General features: G+C 48.5%; 5 protein-coding genes across 5 annotated transcripts; 4 read left to right on the top strand and 1 right to left on the bottom strand.

Moving 5' to 3' along the window:
- The first annotated feature begins 3,441 nt into the window (after positions 1–3,441).
- On the top strand, positions 3,442–5,622 carry LOC124653267 (dihydrolipoyllysine-residue acetyltransferase component of acetoin cleaving system-like). Its single transcript, XM_047192336.1, has 5 exons — positions 3,442–3,893; positions 4,006–4,342; positions 4,491–4,589; positions 4,677–4,794; positions 4,972–5,622. Exons 1-5 carry the CDS (start codon positions 3,463–3,465, stop codon positions 5,184–5,186), a joined length of 1,200 nt encoding a protein of 399 aa, XP_047048292.1. The 5' UTR covers positions 3,442–3,462; the 3' UTR covers positions 5,187–5,622.
- Positions 5,623–5,928: 306 nt separating this feature from the next.
- LOC124653758 (acetyltransferase NSI-like) lies at positions 5,929–8,306 on the bottom strand. Its single transcript, XM_047192822.1, has 4 exons — positions 7,720–8,306; positions 7,115–7,173; positions 6,308–6,364; positions 5,929–6,129 (listed from the first exon to the last, which is right to left on the bottom strand). Exons 1-4 carry the CDS (start codon positions 8,197–8,199, stop codon positions 6,048–6,050), a joined length of 678 nt encoding a protein of 225 aa, XP_047048778.1. The 5' UTR covers positions 8,200–8,306; the 3' UTR covers positions 5,929–6,047.
- Positions 8,307–12,854: 4,548 nt separating this feature from the next.
- On the top strand, positions 12,855–14,908 carry LOC124655206. Its single transcript, XM_047194140.1, has one exon. The coding sequence runs from the start codon at positions 13,218–13,220 to the stop codon at positions 14,727–14,729; it is 1,512 nt and encodes a 503-aa protein (XP_047050096.1). The 5' UTR covers positions 12,855–13,217; the 3' UTR covers positions 14,730–14,908.
- A 74-nt stretch (positions 14,909–14,982) lies between these two features.
- LOC124655205 (cytochrome P450 714C3-like) lies at positions 14,983–19,240 on the top strand. Its single transcript, XM_047194139.1, has 6 exons — positions 14,983–15,092; positions 16,418–17,246; positions 17,526–17,752; positions 17,839–18,086; positions 18,242–18,617; positions 18,707–19,240. Exons 2-6 carry the CDS (start codon positions 16,973–16,975, stop codon positions 19,130–19,132), a joined length of 1,551 nt encoding a protein of 516 aa, XP_047050095.1. The 5' UTR covers positions 14,983–15,092; positions 16,418–16,972; the 3' UTR covers positions 19,133–19,240.
- An 87-nt stretch (positions 19,241–19,327) lies between these two features.
- On the top strand, positions 19,328–24,294 carry LOC124655204 (cytochrome P450 714C2-like). Its single transcript, XM_047194138.1, has 6 exons — positions 19,328–19,495; positions 20,375–20,804; positions 21,624–21,850; positions 22,041–22,288; positions 23,067–23,430; positions 23,687–24,294. Exons 2-6 carry the CDS (start codon positions 20,447–20,449, stop codon positions 24,110–24,112), a joined length of 1,623 nt encoding a protein of 540 aa, XP_047050094.1. The 5' UTR covers positions 19,328–19,495; positions 20,375–20,446; the 3' UTR covers positions 24,113–24,294.
- The last annotated feature ends 1,384 nt before the right edge of the window (positions 24,295–25,678 follow it).

Raw genomic sequence — 25,678 nt, 5'->3', positions numbered from 1 at the left:
AGTACCATTTTCTTCAACGCCATTGCGCATGTCATAAGAGGATAGCTGATCATAGAATTCATCAAGTGTGGTACCAGGGTTGCCATTCACCGTGGTAATGAGAGAATTGTACTTGGTTTTGTCAAGACCATGAAGCAAGTAGCCAAGAAACTCATCCTCCTCAATGGGCTTCCCAAGGGCAATAAGTTCTGATGCAAACCCTCTCATCTTTGTGTAGTACTGATCCGCAGTCATGGTGAGCTTCTTGGTGTCATTGAGCTGTTCACGCAGGTGTGGGCCTTGGTGCGGGAGGCGGTCTTGAACATAGCATTGATAGAGGTCCAAGCTTCAGCCGTGGACTCGACTCCGAGGAGGTGGGACAGGATGTCGGGAGACAGCGTATTCAGCAAGAACCGAAGCATCTGTTGGTCCCTCGCTATCCAGGCAACATAGGCCAGGTTTTCCACCTGGATTTTCTTCTTGTCGGCATCTTCAACCTCAATGATCTTGGGCGGGGCACGATATGTTCCTTCAAGGAGAGACATCACGTTGGCACCTCGGAAGGCGGGAAGGACCAGCGCCTTCCACAGCAGAAAATTTCCCTGGGTAAGCTGTTGGGCCGGAGGAGCTCCAAGGGCCGCGACGAGACAAGAGCTCGATGAAGAGGAATTCATTGTGATGGCGGAAAGAGATGGGATCTAGGGTTTTGGGGTTTTTGGTGGTGGGGCTTGGGAACAGCAGTGTCTGGCTTGCAGAGGCGGCCGGGGTTCTTCTTGTATGCGGCGGCGGTGGCTGAAGGATAGCACACGGCGGCGGCGGTAGGGTTTTGGCTGGTATTTGGTTTTGGGATTTTTGATCGCGGTGACGGCAGAGAGGCTACGGTGACGGCGAGTTGTAGGAGAGGCGGCGCGGCTCAAGGGAGGAGCAGTGGAGGAGGAAGAAGGGCAAGATATGGATGACTAGTGCAAAGAATCAGGAAACATCCACAGAGGTTCACCGTCCAAAAGTAAGACCGAAACCAAGTCCACAGGCTTTAGAGAGATGGTTTGATCAAGGTGCTTGGGCTCCACCTCGTCGCCATTTTGTGGTGGATTGGATTGTAAGCCACGGGGATAAACAACGATGCAGAACTTAGGAGGTGGAAGAAAGGAAACATAGGGGGTTGGGGTGGGGGGGGGGGGTTGGAAAGACCAATTCTATTGTTCTAGACTTCTAGTTCATACAAATCTACGGTATTATGGTTTTGCCAATTATGATCCTCCATTTTGCGATCTCCATCACATGAGTTCCGGTCGCGATTCGCACAACCATGATCGCTATTAGGGCATCTCCAACGGCGCGACGCAAACGGACGCTCAGCGAACGTTTTCGTCCGCCGTGACCGGAAATGCGTCTGGGGCCTGTTCAAGCGGGGCGGCGCAAAGTGACCGGACCGTCCGCGGAGACGCAAAACTGGCCCAAATATGCGCCTCGGATTCCGGAAACGTCCGCTCGTGTCTGGCGGACGTTTCGGCTGGCCCGCCTGGCAGCGACCCTGCGTCGATGCGTCTTCTCAAACGCGCCAGCGACTGCAAAGCTGCGTCGCTTCGGCACTCTGCGCCACGTTAATGGCGACGATGCCTCGGCTGCCGAGCGGCCGCCCACCTCCGCCAACCACGTTAATGGCGACGCCACGCGTCCGCGGCCACCGCATGCCGCCGGCCTATATAAAGGGGGCGTGCCTTCTTCTTCCGCATCCAGACCTCCAAAGAAACCCTAGCCGCCACAAAGCTCGAGCGTAGCGCCGCCTAGATGTTCCTGCGACGCAGCCAAGCCCGCGAGGAAGTCCATGGCCGGTCCTGGTGGCCTGCGAGGCGGTCGAGGCCGCGGCCACAGGCGCCCCGTGGCCGGGGCAGGGGCCGCCGTGGTGGAGCAGCTACGGCCCCACGCTCGCCGTCGCCTGCGCCCTCCTCGTCCTCGCAGGAGAGTTCCTCCTCCGCATCGACGACGACCCACTCGCCATCAAGCGGCTACCGGACAAGTTCGTCGACGGCGTCGAGCCGGCGCACTTGCAGCTACGGGAGGCCAGCGCAGCCTCGCCGCCGGACCGTGGAGGTCTGTTCGACGGGCGGGGCAAGATGTACCCGCACACGGGGTGGGACAAGTTCGCCCGCGACCTCGCGCTCGAGCCCGGGCTGCGGCTCACCTTCCTCTACGAGGGGGACGGCGAGATGATCGTCAAGGTGTTCGACGACACGGCCTGCCGCGAGGCACTACCACACCGACGACTCGGCTCCGACACCGATAGTTAGAACGTCGAGTGTTCTTTCTTTGCGGCGAATCGGCTACGGGCCGGACGAAGCCGATAGTCGAGGTTTCGTACTGTTCGCCTCATCGGTAGAACCAACAAGGGCACCATCTCCTCCCGCTGGATTTTCCAGTTTGGGTAATTGGGTGCCCTTGAATGTTCTTTCTTGGCAGCGAACATACGGAAATCAACACAACTGGCTTCTATTTTTAAATTTTTTATATTTGTGTCGACCATGGTTCAAACTATGTGTTAGTTTGTGTAAACCATGTTCCTAACTATGTGTTAGTTTGTGTAAAATCATGTTTTAAAATGTAATGTAATATTTTGAAACTATGTTTAATTGAGAAAAGGGGAAAAAAGAAAAAAAATGCGTTCCCGCTGGAGCAGACCCCAGACGCAAACGGACGCGCGGACAAAAACGGTCATTTTAGCGTCCGCAGCGCGACGCAAACGGACGCTCGCTGACATTAAAATGCGTCGCGCCGCTGGAGATGCCCTTAGGCAAATTCGGCATTCATTTGTTTGTGATATGTGTGATCTTATTGCGGCAAATTTGCGTCCCACATTTCTCTCTCGCTAAATCATCGCCTGACATTATTGTCTGGTCTCTCTCATGACGATGGGTGCAACGAGCTACTGTAACGCTATGCTTAGTCGGCACATGATCCAAATTTTGAACTGGGAGCATGTCAGGGACTTGGAGCATGTAGCTAGCTGCTAGCATAGCATAGTACACATACTCTTCTACACGTCGCTACCTCCCGGATTACACCCCTCGTCTATCGTGCCACTGGCAGTGGGCCCCACGCAATCCACGCTAGCTTCCGGCGAATCCCACCGCGCCTGGAGGCAACCTCCACCCGCCCGTCGGCTTCCCGCGCGGCGCCGGCTGGGGCTTGATCAGATGCGGATGCTCCTCCCACTCCGGCCCCCGCCGCCCGCCGTCGCAAACCATCTCCCCGCCGCGCAGAGCCGTCCTCCTCCGCTGCTCCGCTCTCGCCGCGCGGCCGGTCCTCCCCCGCCATCCGCCGCCGCCGCCGAGTTCCCTGCCGGTACTTCCTTTTCTTGCATTGCCGGTGAAAGATTTTGCATTTCGTCAAAAACTAACCCTCTGAACTCTCCCCAACCACAATCGCCACGCTAAACCCTGAAAGCAAACGCGCGCAGGACCGGTTCCGGGCGCTGGTGCGCAGATGCCGCCGCGCCGGCGCCGGACCGTGGCCGGCATCGACCAGGACGACCTCCTCGACCCGGAGGAGCTCGCCGACCCGGACAGCAGCTTCTACGAGATCAACGGCGTCAGGGTCCACCACAAGGTCTGCGCCCACGACGACGACCAGTCCTCGGGCTCCGCCGTCGCGAGGACTCAGATCGGGCTGCCCATAGTGCTGCTGCACGGCTTCGGCGCGTCCGTGTTCTCCTGGAGCCGCGTCATGCGGCCGCTCGCCCGCATCGCCGGCGCCAAGGTCCTCGCCTTCGACAGGCCGGCGTTTGGCCTGACTTCCCGGACTGGCTGGTCCGGCGATGACACCAAGCCTCTCAACCCCTACTCCATGGCCTTCTCGGTCATGGCCACATTGGCATTCATAGACCAACTCGGCACCGGGAAGGCCGTCCTTGTCGGGTACACATGCACACTCTGCACTGCATTATTCAGCCCGCGTCAGTGCATTTGCTGGTTTGTTTGATATAAGAGATGCTGAGATTGGTATCGCGGTCGGTTTGGGTCATCACAGGCACTCAGCTGGTTGCTCTGTCGCTGTGGAAGCGTACTTCGAGGCACCGGAGCGGGTGGCGGCGCTTGTGCTGGTTGCACCGGCAATTTTCGCGCCGGCAAAGAAGGGCAACCCGGACAGCGGCGTCGGGGAGCAGCAAGGGCCGGAGAAGAAGGATTCTGATGATGGCAGTGCACCATCAAATCCATTTGCTAGGATTTGGAGAGGATTTCTTGGCATGTTTATGTGGCTTGCAGGGCTTATTCTGAAGGCGGCAATGGCTGTGCAGGATATGGTCAGTGCTTTGTCTCGTAAAGTTCTTGTCGCTTTTCTCCGATCTTCACTAGCGGCGACTATGGTAAGATGCTGTTCCCTAGTTACCGACTTAATGCAATATCTAGAATTTATTTACTAATTGAATTGTCAAAATACAGATTCTCCTTGCTCGTACAAATTTTGTGGTTCCATTCCATTTCACTTTCTTGATTGGATTTTGGTGACAATAGGTGAGATTGGTCATGGATAAATTCGGCATAACGGGTGTCCGTAATGCATGGTATGACCCAAGCAAAGTAACTGACCATGTTATTCAAGGCTACACCAAGGTGAGTCCTCTCTGTGACAATTTCAGAAAAGAAAATCTTCAACCGAGAAATACCTACCCATATTGATGTTCGTGGAACTTATTTCAGCCACTAAGATCCAGGGGCTGGGAGAAGGCTCTGTTGGAGCACACTATATCCATGATCACAGATACACCCAAGTCAAAAGTGCCAGTCTCAAAGAGGCTATCTGAAATCTCATGCCCAGGTTTGACTATATGCTGCTTCTTTTGGTCTTCTTATAGCTGTGTACAATTAGTCCTTCTACTGAACTAAATGTGCTGTTATGTCCCTAGAAATTTTGGATGAAAGTATTGAATACTCTAACATGCGATTCATAAACAATGTTACTTGCTAAACAATTTTGGTTGTCTTACCGTTGCAGTGCTAGTGCTGACTGGTGACACCGACCGACTTGTTCCAGCTTCGAATGCTGAACGCTTAGCGCGCGCCATTCCTGGTGCGACATTTGAGGTGATCAAGAATTGCGGGCACTTGCCCCAGGAGGAACGAGCTGAAGAATTTCTTTCAGTCGTCGAACGGTTCCTTCAGGGAGCTTTTGGAACTCCAGTTGAGCAAATGTTCCAACCAGCTGTGTGATTATCCATGCTCCTAGATGCATATGCAGAAAACATGGACCTGCAGCCCTGTCTTAACAGGGGTAAAGAGAAAAAATTATTGCAGTGAAACAATTGGAGATTCATCATCTAAAGATCCGTGGATGTTGATATCAATGAAGTCAAACATTAGTGTGCAAAATTGGCAATTGAATCTTACTGCACAAAAATCCAGATACAGAGAAGAAATTCAATGGATAGGTTGCTCCAGTCCAACCCGAAGACAGCGTTTTGCTGTAACTAAAACTTCTCATTGTGTAAAGTGGTAAATCAGAGGGTGTTTACAGAATGTCGTAGCTGTGTCAATGTTTGTATATAGTTAGAAACCTTCGCATCTCTCCCTTGACTCATTTATCTTGTTGGCTTATCTTGTACCAGTACTTGATAAAGGAATTTCGCGCAACAAATTTTCAACATCACTAACTTTGCACAGATCTATATTTTTTGTATATGTTCTCTTCCAGTGATGACATACATAAACTTCAACAACAAAAATATGCGTACAAGTATTCATTTGTGTAACCACAGTAAGCTTTTACAATCAGTGGCAAAATTTACAGATGCTAGTCTGGACTCTGAGACATGCTTGGTAATGCCAACTTCCACACATACTAATATGGTATACCGTATACACTAGTATATCTAATTTCTTCAGGTGGTTATCCTCTTACAAAGCCAGAAAAGGCTTGCACACCTTGGATTCCATATCCAGCTGGAGGAGGTAAATAATTACTGCTGGGTCTCAATACTTTTCACTATCAGCATTCTGAAGTAGCAGCAGTTAACACGTCAAAGGAGCCACCAATCTCATCATGGTGTGGATTTGCAATCATCAGGAGGAATGCTATTTCTGGATGCTTTTAGTGTACATCATCGTCGTGGAACCCATTGCATCATTATCAAATCCGCATGATTCAAAAAATGGCCTGCAAATGGTTCCGTAAAATGAATAGACATCATCATACACCGTCATAAGATTCTATTGCAAGCCATGTGCAGGAGTAGATGTACACTTCAATCTTTACTGATAACAGATATATGGTACACAAAAAATAGTACAAACGGAGATTCACGAGTCTATCAAATTAGATAAGAAGGCCATACCTCTCCTTTCCTGTACATAACGCGGAAATGTCATAGATTCCTCTGCTATGGAGTACCCTGAGAAAATTATTCCAGTAACAAAGTTTTAGATGAAGATTGAACTTTGAACAGGAAATCTCAACTAGTCAGCTGTAGAAGTAACAGGTATCTCTACTTAAGAAGTTCTGATTGCATATTAGCATGTTGTTCTAGGATTAGCTGATCCAAGGAGACAATTAATCCTCGAAACAGGCTTTCGCTCCGCTTTATAAATAAAGCAAAACAGCCAAACCGATACATAGTGATGAGGAATTCCTCTTACAAGCAGATCAAAGATAAACAACAAAAACAAAGAAGCCTCGAGCTTGCCACCGAAGAAAAAACAATAATCACAGGGGTTCACTTATGGTGTCAAATAAACAAAAGAATTACGTGAAGTCCGTACACTAAATTCTAGAACAATTAAAAAAATCATTCAGTAATCTGTGTGTCATTTACTTTTTTGAAACAACTGTAGGTCAAGGATTACTTACTGCCTATGAACTCCATGGTAATGTTGTCATCCAAGGTCTTCTAAAAAAATAGATATCGAAAGGAAAGAATTCATATTTTGTTTCTTTCTTCTTGTTGATTTGTGTACAAGTTTTTTATTCAATGCAAGCAGTCTATTCATTTTGTCTGACTAACATAAAGGATTTATTGCTTTGGTACCACTAGCTGGATTATTTACCGAAAAGACCATGCACGTTATTCTGCCTCTGTTACAATTAACTAGCTCAAGTAAGACCCTTTCAAACCCGCCAGAAAATCCCCACTGTAGTAACCTACCTTGTAATTTTCTCAAGTATTTTTCTGCCAATTCCTCTCCTCTGAAGTGATGGATGAACCTGTAAGTCACTGAAGGTAGTCATATGAACACATGATGAGGCAATAATGTTTGGTCAACAGTCGAGAAGGAACAGAAGGAGACATTAAAGAATATCTATCGAGTATAGACCAAACCGTACACAGTTCAGTCATATAAACCTTATACGCTTATGTAGCAAAGCTCCCCTTCACAATTCAAGTCACAGACTCACGCCTAATGCTATACACAATTTTCCACTGAAATGAGCTATAATGAGTGCACAAAGACAGAATTCATAGTTGACAATTTCATTATACCAATACGTTCTCTTTGATTTCATTTGGAATTAAGATTGCCCTATGATACACACCGTGAAAGTACTATTGTTATTTCTTAAAATAGTAGCTTGGTTATTCATTCAATCGAATTAATTCTCCAAGTTGCTAATTCGGAAAACTAATTACTACTGGTTTCAGAATGCCATACAAAATTCAACCAAAATTAGCCTTTTCGCAGCGACACTGTAAAATCAAGAAGCGCTTCCTTCACAGGCAATTGTACGAACGACAAGAGAGGAGAAGATCACCACGACGTCATGGACGGAGGCGGTGAGCCCCACGTCGGAGACGGCCCGTCCGAACCCGACGAGCCGCTGCTCCCCGCGCCGCCCGAGCCCGAGGCCCAGCTCCAGGCCCAGGAACCGCCGGTCGTCCGCTCCGCCGCCGTCCTCCAGCTCCAGGAACCTGGCGCCGCAGAAGACGGACACGACCAGGAAGCTGTGCGCGAGCGCGGTGCGGAGCTTGCGGATGTCGACGGGCTCCGGCCTGGCGGCGGCGCCGGGCGGCGCGGGCAGGCGGATGGCGCAGGAGTGCGCGCAGGCGAGCATGAGGGCCTGCACGTGGGCCGGGTCGGCGAGGGCCGGGTCCATGGAGATGGAGATCGGCGGGAGCCTGGGCCTGGGCCTGGCGACGCGCCTGTTGTTGGGGCTGAAGGGGTTCGGCGTCGGCGAGGAGTAGACCGCCAGCGTGGTGAGACGCGGCGGCAGCCTGCTCACGCCGGCGGCCATGGGGAGCGTGACTGCGTGAGTAGGGGGAGTGAGTGGTGGTGGAGCTCTGCCTGCGGGACCTGGTAGGCGGCAATGGACGTTGGTGATGGCGACGAACCGAGTGTGTATGGTTCATCTCTAGCACACCATCCGTAGGACACCATCCCATAATAACCTATGTTTTCCGGTTTCAAGCGGAAAAAGAGACTGATTTCTTTTTAAAGTGAAGGCTGGAAAGCCCAGCTTTGAATTAACAAAGCCATCAACCGGCCAGGGATTACACAAGGCCCTCCGTACCACACAACACCACACCACACACACTACGGCCGAAAGATACAAGGGAGCACTCGAGAAGCTTACAACACTACGCTACAACACAAGCACACGTCTTGCGTAAGCGAAGACCACCGCTCCATGGCACCGAGGACGCCAAACCAGCCGGGCGCGACGAGTCACCGCCTTGGGCGGAGAGGAAGCCTTGAGCGAGGAGGAGAACCCGGGACAAAGAGCACCAAACCTTCCTGTTCTCATGCCGAAGAGGGCCCCTACCCTCTCGCCATGGCTCGGAGGCGTCGAACCATCGGACATGAGAGAAGCTCACCCGAGAGCTGGAGAAGAGTTGGGCTCGAGAGCCAAGGACCTCCTGGAGCACGACCACCATGACAAGAAGAGCACACCTCACCGGCCACACTACCGCCGCCCTTGAACAACCTAGAGCAGCAGGAAAGTCACCGGACACAACAGCAGATCACGGGCGATGGCCATCGAGGCCCAAAGCACCCACCTTCGACTCCCCACCCGAACCACACATCTCCCCGAGCGACGCCTCCAAGGAGGTCACGGCGCGGCACGTCGACGCCGCCCAATCGAAGGATTTTGGACTTTCGTCCGGGAGATGGGTCGGGAGTGGAAAGAGGGATCGCAGTCGTCGCCTCCAAGGAGGAACCCGGCACCCGAGGGCGTCGACAACGCCGGGCCGGACCAGCCAACCTAGGGTTTCCCCGACCCCAAACAAACCACCGAGCACCCCACGCCCGGAGCCGGCGGCGCCGCCACCAACGCCGGAGCGGGCGGGGAGAGGGCGGAGCACAAACCACGGATCTTGGCGCGAGGGACCGCGCCGCCATCGACGGCCGCCGCTGCCTCACCTCCCGCGAGGTCGAGGACCACCACCGAGCCGCCCGCCATGACGCCCGCCGCAGGGCCCCATGGCCACACCTTCGCAGGCCGCCGCCTCGGATCCCTAGCCCCCACCGGGAAGCCGCCGGAGAGACCGCCCGCGAGCGGGAGATCCGTCAAGCCGCCGCCCCGATCTTGGCGAACCCCGCGCGGATTTCCTCCATCGAGCGGCCGCAAGAGGGGAGCGAGGGCTCAGATCCCCGCCCCCTTCACCGGCGACGCGGCCTTCGGCCGGCGTCACCTCTGGGGGCGACGAGGAGGGGAGGGGGAGGAGGGGAGGACGGGTGGCGGCGCTGTAGGGTTTCGCCCCCTCGGTCGCCTGGAGGGGGCGACGCGAGGGGAACGACTCAAAAAAAAAACCAAATAGTGCCAAATGTCAATGCTGAGAGAGACTGATTTCAGGCTATCGGACCCCTACACCAAAAAATAATAATTCCAGGCTATCCTGTTTTGCGCCGTGGAAACCCCAAGTTTTCGGGCCCATCTTCTCTCCCGCGTTGGCGTGAAGGAAGTTTCAGCTCGCCATTTTCCACTTCTGTCCACCCACTGCTCCCGATTCTGCCGCCCCAGCCCTCTCCGGCCACCGCAGCCGCGCGCCCGCACCCACATGGACGCCATCAACCCGACGCTTCTCCCGGGTCAGACCGCGCCACACGGACCGTCTCCACCGACCGCATCTGGATCTAGCGCCGTCGCGGCAGCCGCCACCGAGAGCCTCGTGGTCGACGCGCCTCCCGCTGCTACTCTCGAAAAGCGGAAGCGGTTGAGGCAACACGTCGTCCCCGCGCCTCCCACTGCAGCTGCCCCTCCCGCACCGACTGCCCCTCCCGCTCCGGCCAAGCGGGCGAAGCGGCCGGGCAACAAGGCGTCGGTGCCGGCACAGAAGAAGGTGGCACCAAAGAAGGCTGTGAATAAGCCAAGATGGTGTCGCTGACTGCCTTGACAGCAGCGATGGCGAAGGCGCCGCTGGAGTCGGCTGCTACGCGCAAGGTGGTCGACGAAAGTCCCACCGTTGATGTCACGCCGGAGTCAGACTTTGACATGCACAACGAGGCTTCCGTCGACATCAACTCGCCGCCGCTTGCGTATTACGGTGACTACAACGACGGTTTGGAGGAGGGACTCGAGGACGAGGAGTTTGAGGAAGAAGAAGACGCCGAATCGAGGAGGAAGATGAGTTGGAAGAGATCGAAGAGGTGGCCAAGGAAAAGGGGAGAGCGATCCGGTTCAGCAACTACACTGAGTTTGAAGATGTGATCTTGATCCGGGCTTGTGAGGCGGTTTCGATGGATGCCGTGACCAACACCGATCAAACCGGCAAGAGGTATTGGCAACGCATCGAGGACAAGTTATTCCAATTGATGTCGCCTCTCTCTTCTACTCCGACCCGCTCCTACCGCTCACTCCAAGGCCGATGAGATACCATCAAGACAACGTGTAGCCGGTGGGCCGGTTGCATTGAGGGCGTGGGGATTGCGCCACCGAGTGGCACCAACGCCGGCGATTGGGATGCTATCGCGCAGCAAAGGTTTCGGGAAATGTCGGGTTTGAAAGGCATACCGTTCAAATTCTCCCATTGCTATACCCTTCTTGAGCACAATTCAAAATGGAAGTTGAGGAAGCAAGAGGCGCCACCGCCAAAAGCATAAGCTTGTCGAGTTGGAGGATGCGGAGGAGGATGATGTGCTTGAGACCAAGAAAAACAAGAAGAGGCCGGAGGGAGCAAAGGCAGCCAAGGAAAAGATCAAGAAATAAGGAGAGGCCGCATCATTGTCTCTCAAGGTCGATGTTATGGTCAAATCCAAAGAGGTGTTGTTGATGAAAATTTTAGAGGCAAAGAAGGAGATGATGGAGGCGAAGACCAAGAAGAAGGAGGCAAATTGGATCACGCTCCGGGAGGATGCAAAGCGCAAGGCCGACATTGAGGAGAGGAGAGCACGCGCCGAGGGGCATCAGGCCATGGAGCTCATCGCGGCGGAGAATGCCACTATGATGATGAACCCGGCTGGCATGGATGAGGCTAGCCTTGAGTGGTGGAAGCTTACGAAGACGCAGATCTTGGCGCAAAGGAGGGAAGCTGCACGCGCTGCCATGGTTGCCGCGATGAATGGCGGATGTGAAGACGCTACGGCTAGTGGTGGCGGCCATGTCGATGCGTCGGCAACCGACGGTGACGCGTGATCACTTGCCTCCTTGATGATGTGATGTTCGATCTTCTTTTGGTGCCATGTTTCATGTATGATTGAGTACTTTGAACAATCTATTTTGCATGATTAGGTTTAGTTTAGGGTCTGTTAGAGATGCTCTAAGTGGGCCGGGTTTTTTACATGGGTTGGCCTCATGGGTGTCCATTCGAACGGGCCTACCGGATATCGTGCACCTGTTTAAAAAAAAGAGAGAAAACTCCAACCTCTCTCCTCCTCAATCTCCATTCTCCCATCCCAATCCCGACGCCGTCGTCCTCCTCCAGCCGAGCCCCGGGATCGCCGGAATCGACCCGCTATTCCCCCGTACAGATCGCCGGACCTGCCCGCGAAGGCCCCTCCCGCCTCCCGCCCCAGATCTTCGAGTCGGAGGTGATTTTTCTTCGAACCCTTCGACCTTCCCATGAACAACCTCTGTTTCCTCGTACATCGAGAATGTCTCTGAGGCTCTTACCCAAATCCGCTCAAAGTGTTGCCGCCCGCGGTTGATTTTCGTTGTAGTGGAAGTCGGGGAGGTTATAGCCGTTGCTTTTGTGAAGCGAGTACGATCTCGGTACACCTGCCGCGGAGCTAGCCTTTTCTTCTAATCTAATTTAGTTGGTGCGCGTGGATCTCTTGCGGGTGGGGATGGAATTGATTAGGTCGAACTTGTTAGTTTCTGACCCGATTTTGTGGGGTTGCTTCTCCCCGTGTGCTGGATTGCGCCTCTGTGACTATCGCTCTGATCCATGTATTGTTTTCGTTAGAAAAATCAGGCTGTCAGGGGGATTGAATCCACAAATCAGGAGAAACTCTGCGGTATCAAGAAATAACTTGGTTGGCTTGGTTGCCAGTATCAAGAAATCAGGTTGCCGGTGTTTGGTTTGAGCCCAAACTAGCCTAACCAAAATTTTGGCATGACCAAAGCAAGGGCACAACCAAAATTTTAGTACACTATTGTTGTTTGGATTATAGCCAATTTTTTGGCCAAATCATGAGCCCTCCATTTGGTTTGTAGCCAAACTGATATATCTAGCAACTTGGGCTGGCTTTTCCAATGGACGTTAATTGGATTTCTAGCAAACTGAAAACCGTAGATAGTAGGTGTTTTTGAGCGGAACCTGAAGGAATCACGGCTTCTTCTGGCCATCAAAGAAACAGACTCGTAGAAGGGGAGCAGCGGACTGGACCCACCTTGAAGGAATCGCGGGCGCGGGCGTTGCCAATTTGTGGTCGCAGGTTTTCACCGCCCTCAGGTTGCCAGCGATTTGGCAATTCTTGTAGGCTCGCCAATGTTTTGGCATGGTAGCCATTGGTTGTAACCAAACATACCCATCAACCGAACTAAAAAGTCAGTTTACGTCCAGTTTGGTGATGCGGTTGCTTTAACGGTTACATTATAATTGCAGATGTGCTTTATTGCTTCTCCATTTAGATCGAATCTCCGTAATTCTCACCGTCTGGTTTAGTATATGCTGCATTATATGTCTTCCTTTCATTGATAATTACTGAAGAAATCGCGTGCTCTCCTTTTGCAGGTTGACATTCAGGCAAAAAAATTGCAACGTGCTCAATGGCGTAGTACTTCTGTTTCCCTTCGGGCCATTTGTCATCTGCAGCAGCCCCTTGCGCTTTTAAGCGGCGCACAGCTTGCGCTGTCAGATTTACTAGTACAAGATGCCCATGTCTGGCAATCAGACGCAGCCGAGCGACTATGAGCTACCAGATGCTCAATGCCTAGTTTGCACAAGACCTTTTACTTTGGATACTGAGGTGACCAATAGCTTTGAGGCCTTGGCCATATGCAGGGAGTGCAAGGCGACTGTGAGTAATGACAGCGGAAGAGATGTAACAACCAGCAGCAATCAGCAGAGACGGCAAAGAAGATGGAGGTCGAGGACTCCAAGTCTTGATTCTAGCGAGGACGCGTTCTCGCAGCAGTTCTCCCAAGTCATCAACTTAGCTAGACAAGGCCATGAAGCAGATATTGATTCTCCAACAGTTGTGCGGCAGCTGGCATCTTATAACTCTACGCCAAACCAGTCCCAAAGGTGGCATCCTTCAGATGATGAGAGTGATGGCCTCAATTATGCTGATTCTGTGTTTGACGAGCTTGAATCAAACATCAGTTTTGGCGGGGAGTCAGATATTTCTCTAGATCGGCATAGCATGATTGGAAGAGAGATTGCTGTTCAACTTGACAACGAGAGCTACATGAACACAGATACAGATATTGATCCCATGAATGCTGGAATGGATCAGTGGGATTCAGATGACCAAGAAGATGAAGATGTGCAACTGGAAGAATCTGATTTCGATGAAGCAGTCAACACAGTGCAGCAGCAATCACGTGGCATTGGCCCAAGTGAATTGACCGGGTGGGAATATGAAGATGGGCCATGGACTTGGAGAATGAATGTTAATCGAAGAGCAAATGTGATCAACTTGATGGCAGAAATGGAAGGGCCAGATATAATGACACCTTTTGTGGGGAATCCTGGTGATTACGCTGATGCAAGACAGTTTGAGATGATTCTTCAACAATTTGCTGAGGACAACAATTCCAGAAGAGGAGCTCCACCTGCAGCGACATCCTTTGTTGGAAATCTTCCATCTCTGATTATCTCCACAAGGCACACGGCAGATGGTGGTGTCATCTGTCCAGTCTGCAAAGACTTGATGCCCATCGAAACTAGAGCAAAACAGCTACCATGCATGCATCTGTATCATTCGTCGTGCATCTTGCCGTGGCTTAGTTCTAGGAATACATGTCCAGTTTGCCGATATGAACTTCCTACAGATGATCCAGAATTTGAGAGGTCTAAGCGAGCCACAATCAATGAAAGAGATGTCCATGGGGTGGAGGAACACACTCATGTGCAGGAAATTGTTGAAGAATTTTTTGATGAAACAGAGGCTGAAGAAACTCACTATACAGCTGGTGGTGCAGTGGAAGTGACTAATATAAGTGAACATGGTATTCATGTTGCAGAGCAGTCAAACAGAGCACGCAACCGCAGTAGATGGCTGTTCATGGCAGCTGCTCCAATAGTAAGCTTTGTTGGTTTAGCTATAGTTTTGTGCTTTGCAAACCCTACTAGTAGTGGTAGAAGGCGACTGTGCCGTGGATCTCAGAGTTCCTCTGCAGGACATGTAGATACCAAAAGAAGTTGGTGGTCCATGTTCTAGATATCCAGTACATGTATGCCTATACTAAATATACTGTGTGATGGCACACGTGTGTTGGCAGTGCCCCATAACAAGTTTGATTTGAAATTTCGGTCAATGTGATCAGTGATGCGATCCATTGAGTTGTCCTTGTAACCGAGCTCAAAAACCATAAGTTCTTCACCAGTTTGCTCAGTTCAGCAATGTGTATTGGTGCTTGCTGTTATTCAACTGCTAATTGGGATTGGATGTCCTATGCTTCATTTTGCTGTAACTGTAATTAGATCTCTGCTTCAAGATTCAACCCATGTGTCAGCAGCCTGGAGCCTCAAGATGCCTCCAGTTCGCCTCCTGTTAGAAATTTACCCAGTGCATGGTGGTGAGGTAATTCTTCTACTATTAGTCCCTCATGTACAGGTATTCTGTTTGTTTTCCTGAAGTTGAGCTCTTGGCTAGCTAAACTAGCAGCTTGCAGCATGAGTGTATGCCTGCTGCAGAGAAGGGAAAATAAAACGCTAGCAGAAGGGAGAAACCAATATACTCAAATCCTACTGATCAATAGACACCACCCTGCATTCGAGATCAGTCAAGGCTGCATACTTTTTTGTGGCCTTGTGGATCCCTAGCATGATCTGAAACCAATGTAAACCATGAGAAATCAATATATTAGGAAAGGAGAGATGATTATTCATGTCAGAGAAGTCTAGGAAAGGAGAGGTGATTTTAAGCTAAAACACTATATACACTACCTCCCACCTCAAATTATTGTTGACATATATTCCACCCTATGGCTAAGTCTGGAGAGGATAATGAAGACATGTAAGGCACTGATTAGAGAGTCTGAAGCCTACTTTACTCTATGATAGTACCAGGAGGCAGGAGATGAAGAGCATCCGACAGTAGCTCATTCGAGCTACATCTCCCTTCTCTTTCCTCATTTCCTTCCCTGGAAGAAGAGTTGTGGAGTTTTGGTATGTATAGAGAAGTTTGATCCATGCATTCACAATTGTATGTGTATGTATATCTAACCTTAGACTGACAATTTAGTTACGATCACTTGCTACATTTTGTAGCCCCTTTGATATTGTGAATCAAATTTAGATGCTAAATCTGGCCGTACAACTTTGGTAAACAAAGCTCCAAGCATATCATTGCTTAAACAGCCAGATGATAACTTAGGCAATACTAGTGAAAGCACAATTTGACTTTCTCCGATCCTTATTGTTTACCATTTTTGTTCTCTTCTGGTAAAAGATGAATTTCCCACATACAAAGCTTTTCAGGATAGTGCAATAGCTACTCCATGTGTAGCAGCGTTAGATGGTAACTTAGTGTATATTAGGCTCCACTTGCATTATTTCGATCTTGTGTGAGCATGCTTTTCGTATCTGAAAAATCGTTGGTGAAAGCGACCAGAAGTTGACCTAAGAGCATGAAATCTTTGCCTCTGAATATTATATCGTCATGTTTTCAGGATCGCAAGCTATGATGTAATCTTACATATCCTTCACTGTAAAGTTTGCAGTTGTCCCTGTCACACTCTTATATAGTACAGTTTCCTCTGTTGTTGAAGCCTTACATTTTTTGCTTCATAATCAGGAAAATTTACTAAGAGCAAGGAAGAATGATTACTCAACACATGTATTTTCTCACGTGATTATATTGTCCTAATCTTGTGGTCTGTATATGCCTCTTGGCATCATTGTCAGGTCTCACTCATGCTGCATGCCTGGACCTTGGCAAGGAGACTCAAGTGTGGAGATCAGACGCTGACCAGTTCCCGTTTACCAATTCCGCTGCTGTGGCATGCAAGCCAGTGCAACTCCAAATATGAAGCTCCTGCACGTGTGCCACCTGGCTAAGCTTGCCTTTTCGTCATCGCTCATCGCTGAGATACTGGCACATGCCACTTTCTCGGTTATATGCCGAGCAAGAACGTCTTGCTTTTGATAATGAATAAATTTGTTATACATGTAAAATCTACTTGGCAGTTGCCTTGGATGCTGTGATATCTCAAAGTACATATATTAGTTGCCACAACTCTCTCCTGGACCTCGCAAACTGGTGCTGCAAGTGGCATAGATCATCTAACAATAAACTAATTGATACTGGGGACTGCATCTGAGATCAGCCTACCATTAAACAATCATACACCAGAATAGCAAGTCAGAGTCTACTCGGGAGTCTCAAACAAATATAAGGCTGGTTCTGGCATTGCCTTGTATCTGAATGTTTGACAGGAACACTTCCCCATCTCCAGTTCCATGCTTCTTCTCATGGAGAACTTACTTGCGCTGATATTTGTTCTTCTTGGCTTAGCTCTGTTTTACTTGGGTAACATCCTATGGCTAAGACCGGAGAAGATAAGGAAGAGGTTGAGAAGGCAAGGAGTGAAGGGTCCCAGGCCTACTTTGCTTGATGGCAACACCAGAGAGATGAAGCGTATCCGACATGAGCTCAAGCCTATGAAGAAGCAAGACAGCAACAACTACATTTCCACCCTCTTCCCTCACCTCCTTATCTGGATGGAAACTTATGGTATGTATGCAAGTGTTTCTTGATGCTATGATCTTGCTATGTTAGTATGTGAATATTTCAGAATGAAGATGTGATCTTGATCCTAATTGGATAGACAACTCTAGTCACTTTCCAACTACTTTAGTAGTACTATGCAAGTTATACTTTGATAGCAGGTATTTTAGAACCATAGCGATGATCAGGTTTATTCATAGTTAGACGGATATTGGATGTCAATTTATTCTACATCCATCGAAGCTATATTACAATGAGGTAACTGAAAATATGAATCTGGAGCAGGCTCTGTATTCCTGTACTCATCAGGAGGTCGGGAGATATTGCATGTTTCTCAGCCAGATATGGTGAAGGACATAGGCCACTGGACACCATCAGAGCTTGGGAAGCCCAATTATCTGAGGAAATCTCGCAAAGCTCTTCTTGGAAGAGGCATATTTACGGTGAATGGCAATGAATGGGTCTATCAGAGAAATACCATGGCGCCAGAGTTCTTCATGGACAAGATTAAAGTAGTGACACACAGTTTTTCTTACAGTTAACACGGGTTAAAAATCTGGACTAGTATCATTGCTGAAGGTGTGGTGTATATATGCAGGGTATGATACAGCTGATTGAGGATTCAACTGCTCCGTTGTTAGAAGTATGGGAGAACATTCTTGATAGTGCAGGAGGGAGCAAGGAGATAGTTGTCGATGATTATGTGCGGAACATCTCAGCAGATGTAATCTCCAGGGCTTGCTTCGGCAGTAGCTTCTCAAAAGGTGAGGAGATATTCTGCAGGCTTAGGAAGCTTCAAACGGCAATTTCTCAACAGGATGCACTTGTAGGACTCTCTGCACTGTGGTAAGTAAATGGTATTATTAACCATACTCTGTACTTAATATGGTTTCTCTCTTTACTTTTGATCAGGAGTCAGCGCAAAAATGTAATTAGGCCACTTTTAAACGTGAAACAACTACGCAGGGGTCAATGACACTAGTTCTTCCATGCTCTTGCAGGAAGCACCTGCCTACCAAGAGCAACCGAGAGATACGGAATCTGGTTGAGGAAGTTAGGCTACTGATCCTGGAGCTAGCAAAGGCCACCACGAATAACAATGGAGCTGAGCATTCGGGCACTTATAACAGTCTTCTGCATGCCATCATCAACGGTGCAAGTGGGCCTGGCCATGGTGGCACCTCCGAGGACTTCATCGTCAGCAACTGCAAGGCCATCTACTTTGCAGGGCACGAGACCACGGCGGTTACCGCCGTTTGGTGCCTGATGTTACTGGCCACACACCCGGAGTGGCAGGAGCGTGCCCGTGTCGAGGCACTGGAGGTTTGCCATTCGAGGAGCACATTGGATGCCAATGGCCTCCAACGACTCAAAACTGTGAGCAACTAATATACCCTTCAATCGTTTCTTAGAACTAGACATCATGCATTTTCAATCATGTGGTGTTACCTGACAACCAAACGCAGCTGACGATGGTGATCCAAGAAACTCTCCGTCTGTACCCACCGGCATCGCTGATGTTGCGTGAAGCTCTGACGGACATCAAGATCGGCGAACTGGACGTGCCCTGTGGAACGATCCTCCAGGTGACAAGATTGATGCTGCACCTTGACAAGGAGGCCTGGGGCTCGGACGCCGACGAGTTCCGCCCCAGCCGGTTCGCCAATGGCGTGGCCGCAGCGTGCAAGCCGTCGCATATGTACGCGCCGTTCGGGCTCGGGCTGAGGACCTGCATCGGGCAGAACCTGGCGATGGCGGAGCTGAAGGTGGTCCTGGCACGCCTGCTGAGCAGGTTCGCCTTCTCGCCGTCGCCGAGGTACCGGCACGAGCCCGTGTTCCGGCTGACCATTGAGCCTGGGTTCGGCATGCCGCTGGTGGTGACAAGGCTGTGATCTTCATCGTTGATTTGTATTTGTAGGGCCTGAACATTTTCGCCTATCTTGTGTAAGCTTGTCGAAACAGCCGGTTCTTTCTATGCAACAAGAGAGTACGTTTTTGAATGGGGAACACGGGTAACTCGCCTACAGAATCCGTTACTGACTTTGCTACCCTTGTCTTGCCTTCGCCGTCGACGGTGCTGTTGGATGTCCGAGTGGCCTCACAGCGGCACTCCTCGGCCGCGCGGAAAAGAGTACACATCCCGGCGGGAATCCCTTTCTCGTTGAGCTAGGTGTGTCCTTTGCTGGTCGGGCAAAGAGTGGCGGTTGTTTGGCCGGCCGGCCGGCGGCAGCGGAGGTCCAGCCCGAAATACCACGGTGCGTATCACTCGTGTTCGTCTCTGCTCCCGCCTCCATCCTCCATTAGGTCTGGTATAAGGCTAAATTCCTATGATGGGTACAATTACTGTCAATTACCTGTTTGCTTCGGATTTATTTTTTGAGAGCCTGTTTGATTCGGAAATTGGATGGGGAATGAGTGTATAAAACATGAGCTCCATTTCCAGTTATGGGCAGGAAAATAAGAAGCTCCTTTGAAATTGCTAGACTGAAAATTCAGGCATGCTTAGTATGTGCACATTTGACGAATTTAGCGCGTCCTCTAATCACATATTTTGTGTGTGTGTGTGATTTGAGCTATTAGACTTACATGGTCGACTGAGTTCAGCGATAATCATAGATGTATCACCGTAGCCCCTTTAACAGTGAGTATTCCATTGCTTCATCTTGTAAAATATGTGGAAGCATGTGCATTTTCTTACAATTAGCCTAATTGGCATTTTTATATCATTCCTTGTTTGTTGCTGTGTTTTAATAGGGATGTAATTAGTTTCCTTGTTTGTAAAGTAAATTGTCCATATTAACCAAGGAGCCAAGGAGGTAACAGTAACCAGCCGTTGGATAGTACTCCGTAACAAAAAATGGGTGGTCCATATCTGTTTTGGAGCATGTTAAAACCTTGCAAAGTTTATTACTAGAAGATTGCACAGCTAAGGCTCTACCAACTACACGTCACCTGTCCAGGATATACTCATTTTATATCCCAAGTTATGTTATTGTGCTGGGTGTGCTTTAGACATAGCAAGCAGACAAAACTTTGTCCCTCGAAGTATGTTAAACTTATGTCCTCTAGTCTTTCTATCACCTATTGTTGTATCTCCATGCGATAGAAACTGACTCTGTCTTTTCTGCCAGCAGCTTTCAGAGTGCGTGACTAATTTGTAGCCTGGCATCTGTCCTGCTCCAGCTCCGAATGGACCACGCAGCAATATGCATATAAGCATGTCCTTTCTCTCCCTCATTCTCTCCGGCACGCGCATGGAGATAATTCTCTCATCATCATCATGGTTACTACTCCTACCGCTGATCTTCCTCTCTGTTCTTCTCTTCTCCTACCTGTACACCACCCTATGGCTAAGGCCGGAGAGACTCAGGCAGAAGCTGAGAAGCCAAGGAGTGAAGGGGCCCAAGCCCTCTTTCCTTTTCGGAAACATACCAGAGATGAGGAGAATCCAGAAACTTGCCACCTCTGATCGAGAGCATGAATCAGGGAGGTCTACCGACCGTTTCTCCTCGAATTTTGTGGCTACTCTATTCCCTTACTTACTCCACTGGAGCAGAGTTTATGGTATGTTCAGAAACTTGTAACTAGTTTCAGTTAAGGAATTTCACTTTAAATTTTGTTGAGTTCTAGTGTATTCTGTGTTCAGGATCATTTTTTTTAGATATTGTGCAGAGCAGTTTTATTTACTTGTGACCTCATTGGTTCGTAGGATTCTGAAATCATAGTAATAGGGAAGACACAGAACTAGGAAAGAATGCATGGCTACAGGAATCCTAATCAACACCAAACCACGTGAAAATAGTGTATTTAGGTTTTTATTATGCCATTAAATAGATAGGCATGGTACAGTATGTAGCACTGAAAAAGAGGTCAAGTGGATTGTTAAATTCCTTTATTTATCCTTTTAAACTGAGACCAAAGGAAAATTTTCTCTGTTTTTCTTTACTCCATTATTTCGAACCACGTGGATGAATAGCGCGGCCAATAAAATTTTCCTACTCCTGTGCTTTCTTCTATTTTTCCAATGAATCAAAGAGGCTCTTACTTGTCCGGAAAGAGGAGAGATCTCTTCTTTTTTGCAAAAGTGGAATCTGTGGTTCATATGTGGGGAATGCCAACATGTAATCAGCATATTTTTTTGGGGTTCTCTTGTTGTTTCAGTTTCAGATACATACATGACACTATAAGCTGAAACTACTAAAATGGCATATTCTTTGTTAGGATTCATAAATGATGGTTCATAGTATCTCCTAGAATTCATAGTTGTTCAGATGATGTACTTTATACTTTTGCCTCGTCATGTCGGCAGTCTTTCTTTTATGCCCTCATTTTGTGTTATTGATTTAATGTGAACTTTGCTTTGGAAATTTGATGTTGCATCAGGTTCCATCTACTTCTATGCCACTGGAAGCATACAAGTTCTAAATGTAACAGATTCAGACATGGTGAAGGCACTGGCCAACTGCAAGGCTTTGGATCTTGGAAAGCCTTCCTTTTTGCAGAAAGAGCGTGGAGCTCTTCTTGGTATGGGAATTCTGACCGCAAATGGTGAACTATGGGTGCACCAAAGAAAGGTTATTGCACCTGAGTTCTTCATGGACAAGGTTAAGGTAATTTCACCTTTGCGGTGTATTTATTTGATGACTGCATCATGCTTCAGACACTTGTTTCAGAAAAAAAAATGAAATTTTAGACAATAAGTGTTGTTTCATGAAGCTATACAACAATAATATCTGTGGAAAAGGTACTAACTACCACATGTACTATTAGACTAAAATTGTTTGTGGAAAATGTCCACAGGGAATGGTGGATTTGATGATGGATGCTGCAGTGTCAATGTTGAATTCATGGGAAGACAAAATTGTGAGCCGAGGAGGCAGAGCAGAGATTGTGGTTGATGAGTTCTTGAGAAACTTCTCAGCTGATATCATATCAAGGACTTCTTTTGGAAGCAGTTTCACTGAAGGGAAGGAGATATTCTACAATATTCGTAAACTTCAGAAAGCAATGGCAAAGCAGACCATGCTTATTGGAGTTCCTGGAAACAGGTATGTTCTATGCATTTATATTATTGTTTATGGTGTTAACTTCATCTCCAGAAGCTATTTCTTTTAGGATTGACGCATACTATAATAGCAGTGGCACTCATAACAGAAATTCGTGGTACCTGAAAGCCTGTAACTTTGAAAAGAAATGCTCTGCTTGAAGAAAATAATTTTAGCACAAAAATGAGTGTGGACATATGATAGTGGATTTTTGTTGGTTCTGAACTGCAGTTCGTCCCATGCAATGGGCTCACAATTTTCATGTAAATGCATGTGCCAGTGCAAAAATTTGTTAGAAAGATCTAAAGTTAGAGGGTGGATATTTTGATCTAGTTATCCTGTATTACAGTAGATCAAAGTTGAGGCCCTGTTTGGCACCAATGTTTTTTTTAAGTATTCACAGAATACTTTAGTTTCTAAAAATACTGAAGTATTAAATACTTCAAGGTGTTTGGATCCAACAAATACTAGTTTAAAAAACTGAAGTATGCCTCAAAACTGCATTTTTTGCCATCTTGAGAGCTTCAGTCATGACCTTTTTTTCTAAACTGAACTATTCCATTCCCAGACACTGAAATACTTTATTTTTGGAATACTGTGGTTTTTAAAAAAGGAGCTCCCAAACGGAGTCAAAATCTGTATTATTCTAACCCCTACATGAATTTAATTATAAAAAAAGAGTATATACAGTGCCCTCTTCAATGGGTGTTTTTCATGTTTCATCATCTAATAGCCATAATTATTTTTTCATTTCCTTGACTTTTGCTGCGAGGATAACCAGATATTTACCAACAAAGAGCAATAGAGAGATTTGGAATCTGGAGACCTGCATCCGTACCCTTATTTTAAACGTCGTGAAGAAGCACGAACGTGATTCAGAAACCTCTCCAAATAAGTTTCTCCTGCACTCCATCATTGAGGGTTCCAAGGCCGCTTCCTTCTCTTCATGCACGCCCGAGGATTTCATTGTCGACAACTGCAAGAACATCTACTTCGCAGGGCATGAGACAACCTCGAGCACTGCTGCGTGGTGCCTGATGCTTCTTGCGTCACACCCTGAATGGCAATCCCGCGCTCGGGTGGAAGTCCTTGAAGTTTGCCATGGGGAACCGCTAGACTTTGACATGCTACGGAAGTTGAAAACGGTATGATAAAATCCCGGTAGCTCTTCTGAACGAGAGTTTTTTGTGTTATTAACAAGATCAATATGCAATAAAATCTGCATGCATCAATCGATGCAGAGGCTGGGGCGTGTCGCTCCATTTCGAAAAAAATTAACAAGATCAATATCATGTTTTATCTCAACAGAATGATTACTGAGTAGAGCTTTGATAACCTGACTGCATAGCTTTTGTTCCTTCTAACACCTGCAGAAGTGCTAATCCAACCATGCTTTTACAGTTAACAATGGTGATCCATGAGACCCTCCGCCTTTATCCGCCAGCCTCCTTCATCACACGGGAAGCTCTGAACGACATCAACCTCGGAGGCATCGACATTCCGAAAGGCACCAACATCAGAGTCCCGATCGCTCTGGCTCACCGAGATCCTTCCGCGTGGGGCGCCGACTGCGACAGGTTCGATCCGGGCAGGTTCGCCGGTGGCATAGCGCGCGCCTGCAAACCCCACCACATGTACATGCCCTTCGGGGTTGGTCCCCGGACATGTGCCGGCCAAAACCTGGCGATGGTTGAGCTCAAGGTCGTGCTGTCGCTCGTTCTGTCCAGGTTTGAGTTCGAGCTCTCGCCAAACTACGTGCATCGCCCGGCGTTCAGGTTGACAGTGGAGCCCGGGGATGGAGTGCCGCTGATTTTTAGGAAGCTATGATGGCTCATTCATTATTTTTGTTGGAAAAATGTTGAAGCTTTGCGGGTGTTGCGTGTTGTGCTGTATGGATAACAAGACCAGGCATGTCTGTGACAGGGAGGAACGGCTGGACATCGACTGTGAACACATGTGTTGTTTTACATAAGACTAAGAATAACAAGTATTGTCACTTTGGATGCTCAGAGATACCGAGTAGGTTGTAGACTAAGAATAACAAGTCCTGCCCCAAAATGGTTTTCGCGGCACTTGTTCTTTCGGTAGTTTGCTCTTTTTATGTGTCATGAACTGCTCAAACTTAATATAATGACGTGTAGGATGATGTAGTAAATTCATCTTGTATGCAATATATATTGTATGGAACCAAACATGGGGAAGATGCGAAAGCAGGGCTTGACTTTGCAATCCTAAGTTTACTAGGCCCGTAAAGGTGAAGTATCATGTAGTTGACGTTCACATGAAACCACTAGAAAAATAGCACCACAACTTAAATATGAAATCATTAAATATTACTCAACATAATTCTATTACTAACATCTTGACTTCTCCCATGTCCTCAGGAACTAAATAAACTACTCACAAGACATCATATGGATCATAATCAGAGGTGATATAGTGATGAATAACAATCTAAACATAAACTTTAATCCAATGGTTTCACTCAATAGCATCAACTACAAGGAGTAATTAACACCGAGAAAGTTTCCCTATGAACTAGATAAGATCAAACCCAAGATGTTACAGCAGGACGGAGTGGAGATGGTGGAGATGATGGTGCTGGTGATGGAGATGATGATGGTCCCGATGAATTCCAGCTCGATGGCGGTGACGATGGCGACGATTTCCTCCCTCCGGGAAGGAATTTCCCCGACAGGTTTCTCCCTACTGGAGAGCTTTTCTCTCTCTGTTGTTTTCCGCCCCGTCACGGCGGCGGAATATTTCTGCGATCCTCCTCCCGGTCTTAGGGTTCTCGGGGGATGAAATGCGCAAAGGGACGCTGTCAGAGGTGGGCCAGGGCCACCACACCATGCCAAGGCGCGGTCAGGGGGTGGCCCGCGCCTAGGGGTGGTGTGGGCCCCTCCTGGCTCACCTCAGGCTCTCTTTTTGGCTTCCTCTGGCATCTGGCAAAATAGGAACTTCTGAGTATTTTCAAGGAATTGTTGATCTTCAGAAATATAATTTTTTACGATTCTTTTTCCAGCAGAATTCTAACTCCAGCAGTTACTTCTCTAATAATCATCAAACATGCAAAATAGATGAAATACTCCTAAGTATCATCTCTAAACAATGAATAAGAGTAAAATATAATATAAAGTAGCGATGCAATTTGGATATCAATGGCCGCCGCCGTAGCCTCCGACTTCCGACTTCCGACTTCCAGCTATCTACTGTACTATCTATCCATATCCAGTCCACCCTTTCCCCTCCTAGTCTCCCACACGTCCACACCAGTCAGTCTCCAATTTCACTGGAGTCTGCTCCTGCCGCCGTCACCCTCCCCCGGCACCATCTCCGCGCGCAACCTTGTGAGCGCTCGCCGGCAGGGGATCTATAGCCGTCCCTCCCCTC

This window comes from Lolium rigidum, chromosome 5, assembly GCF_022539505.1.
Source record: "Lolium rigidum isolate FL_2022 chromosome 5, APGP_CSIRO_Lrig_0.1, whole genome shotgun sequence".
Lineage (NCBI taxonomy): Eukaryota > Viridiplantae > Streptophyta > Magnoliopsida > Poales > Poaceae > Lolium > Lolium rigidum.
Note: the sequence above shows the minus strand (reverse complement) of the source record. Positions and strands in the feature narration are given on the sequence as shown.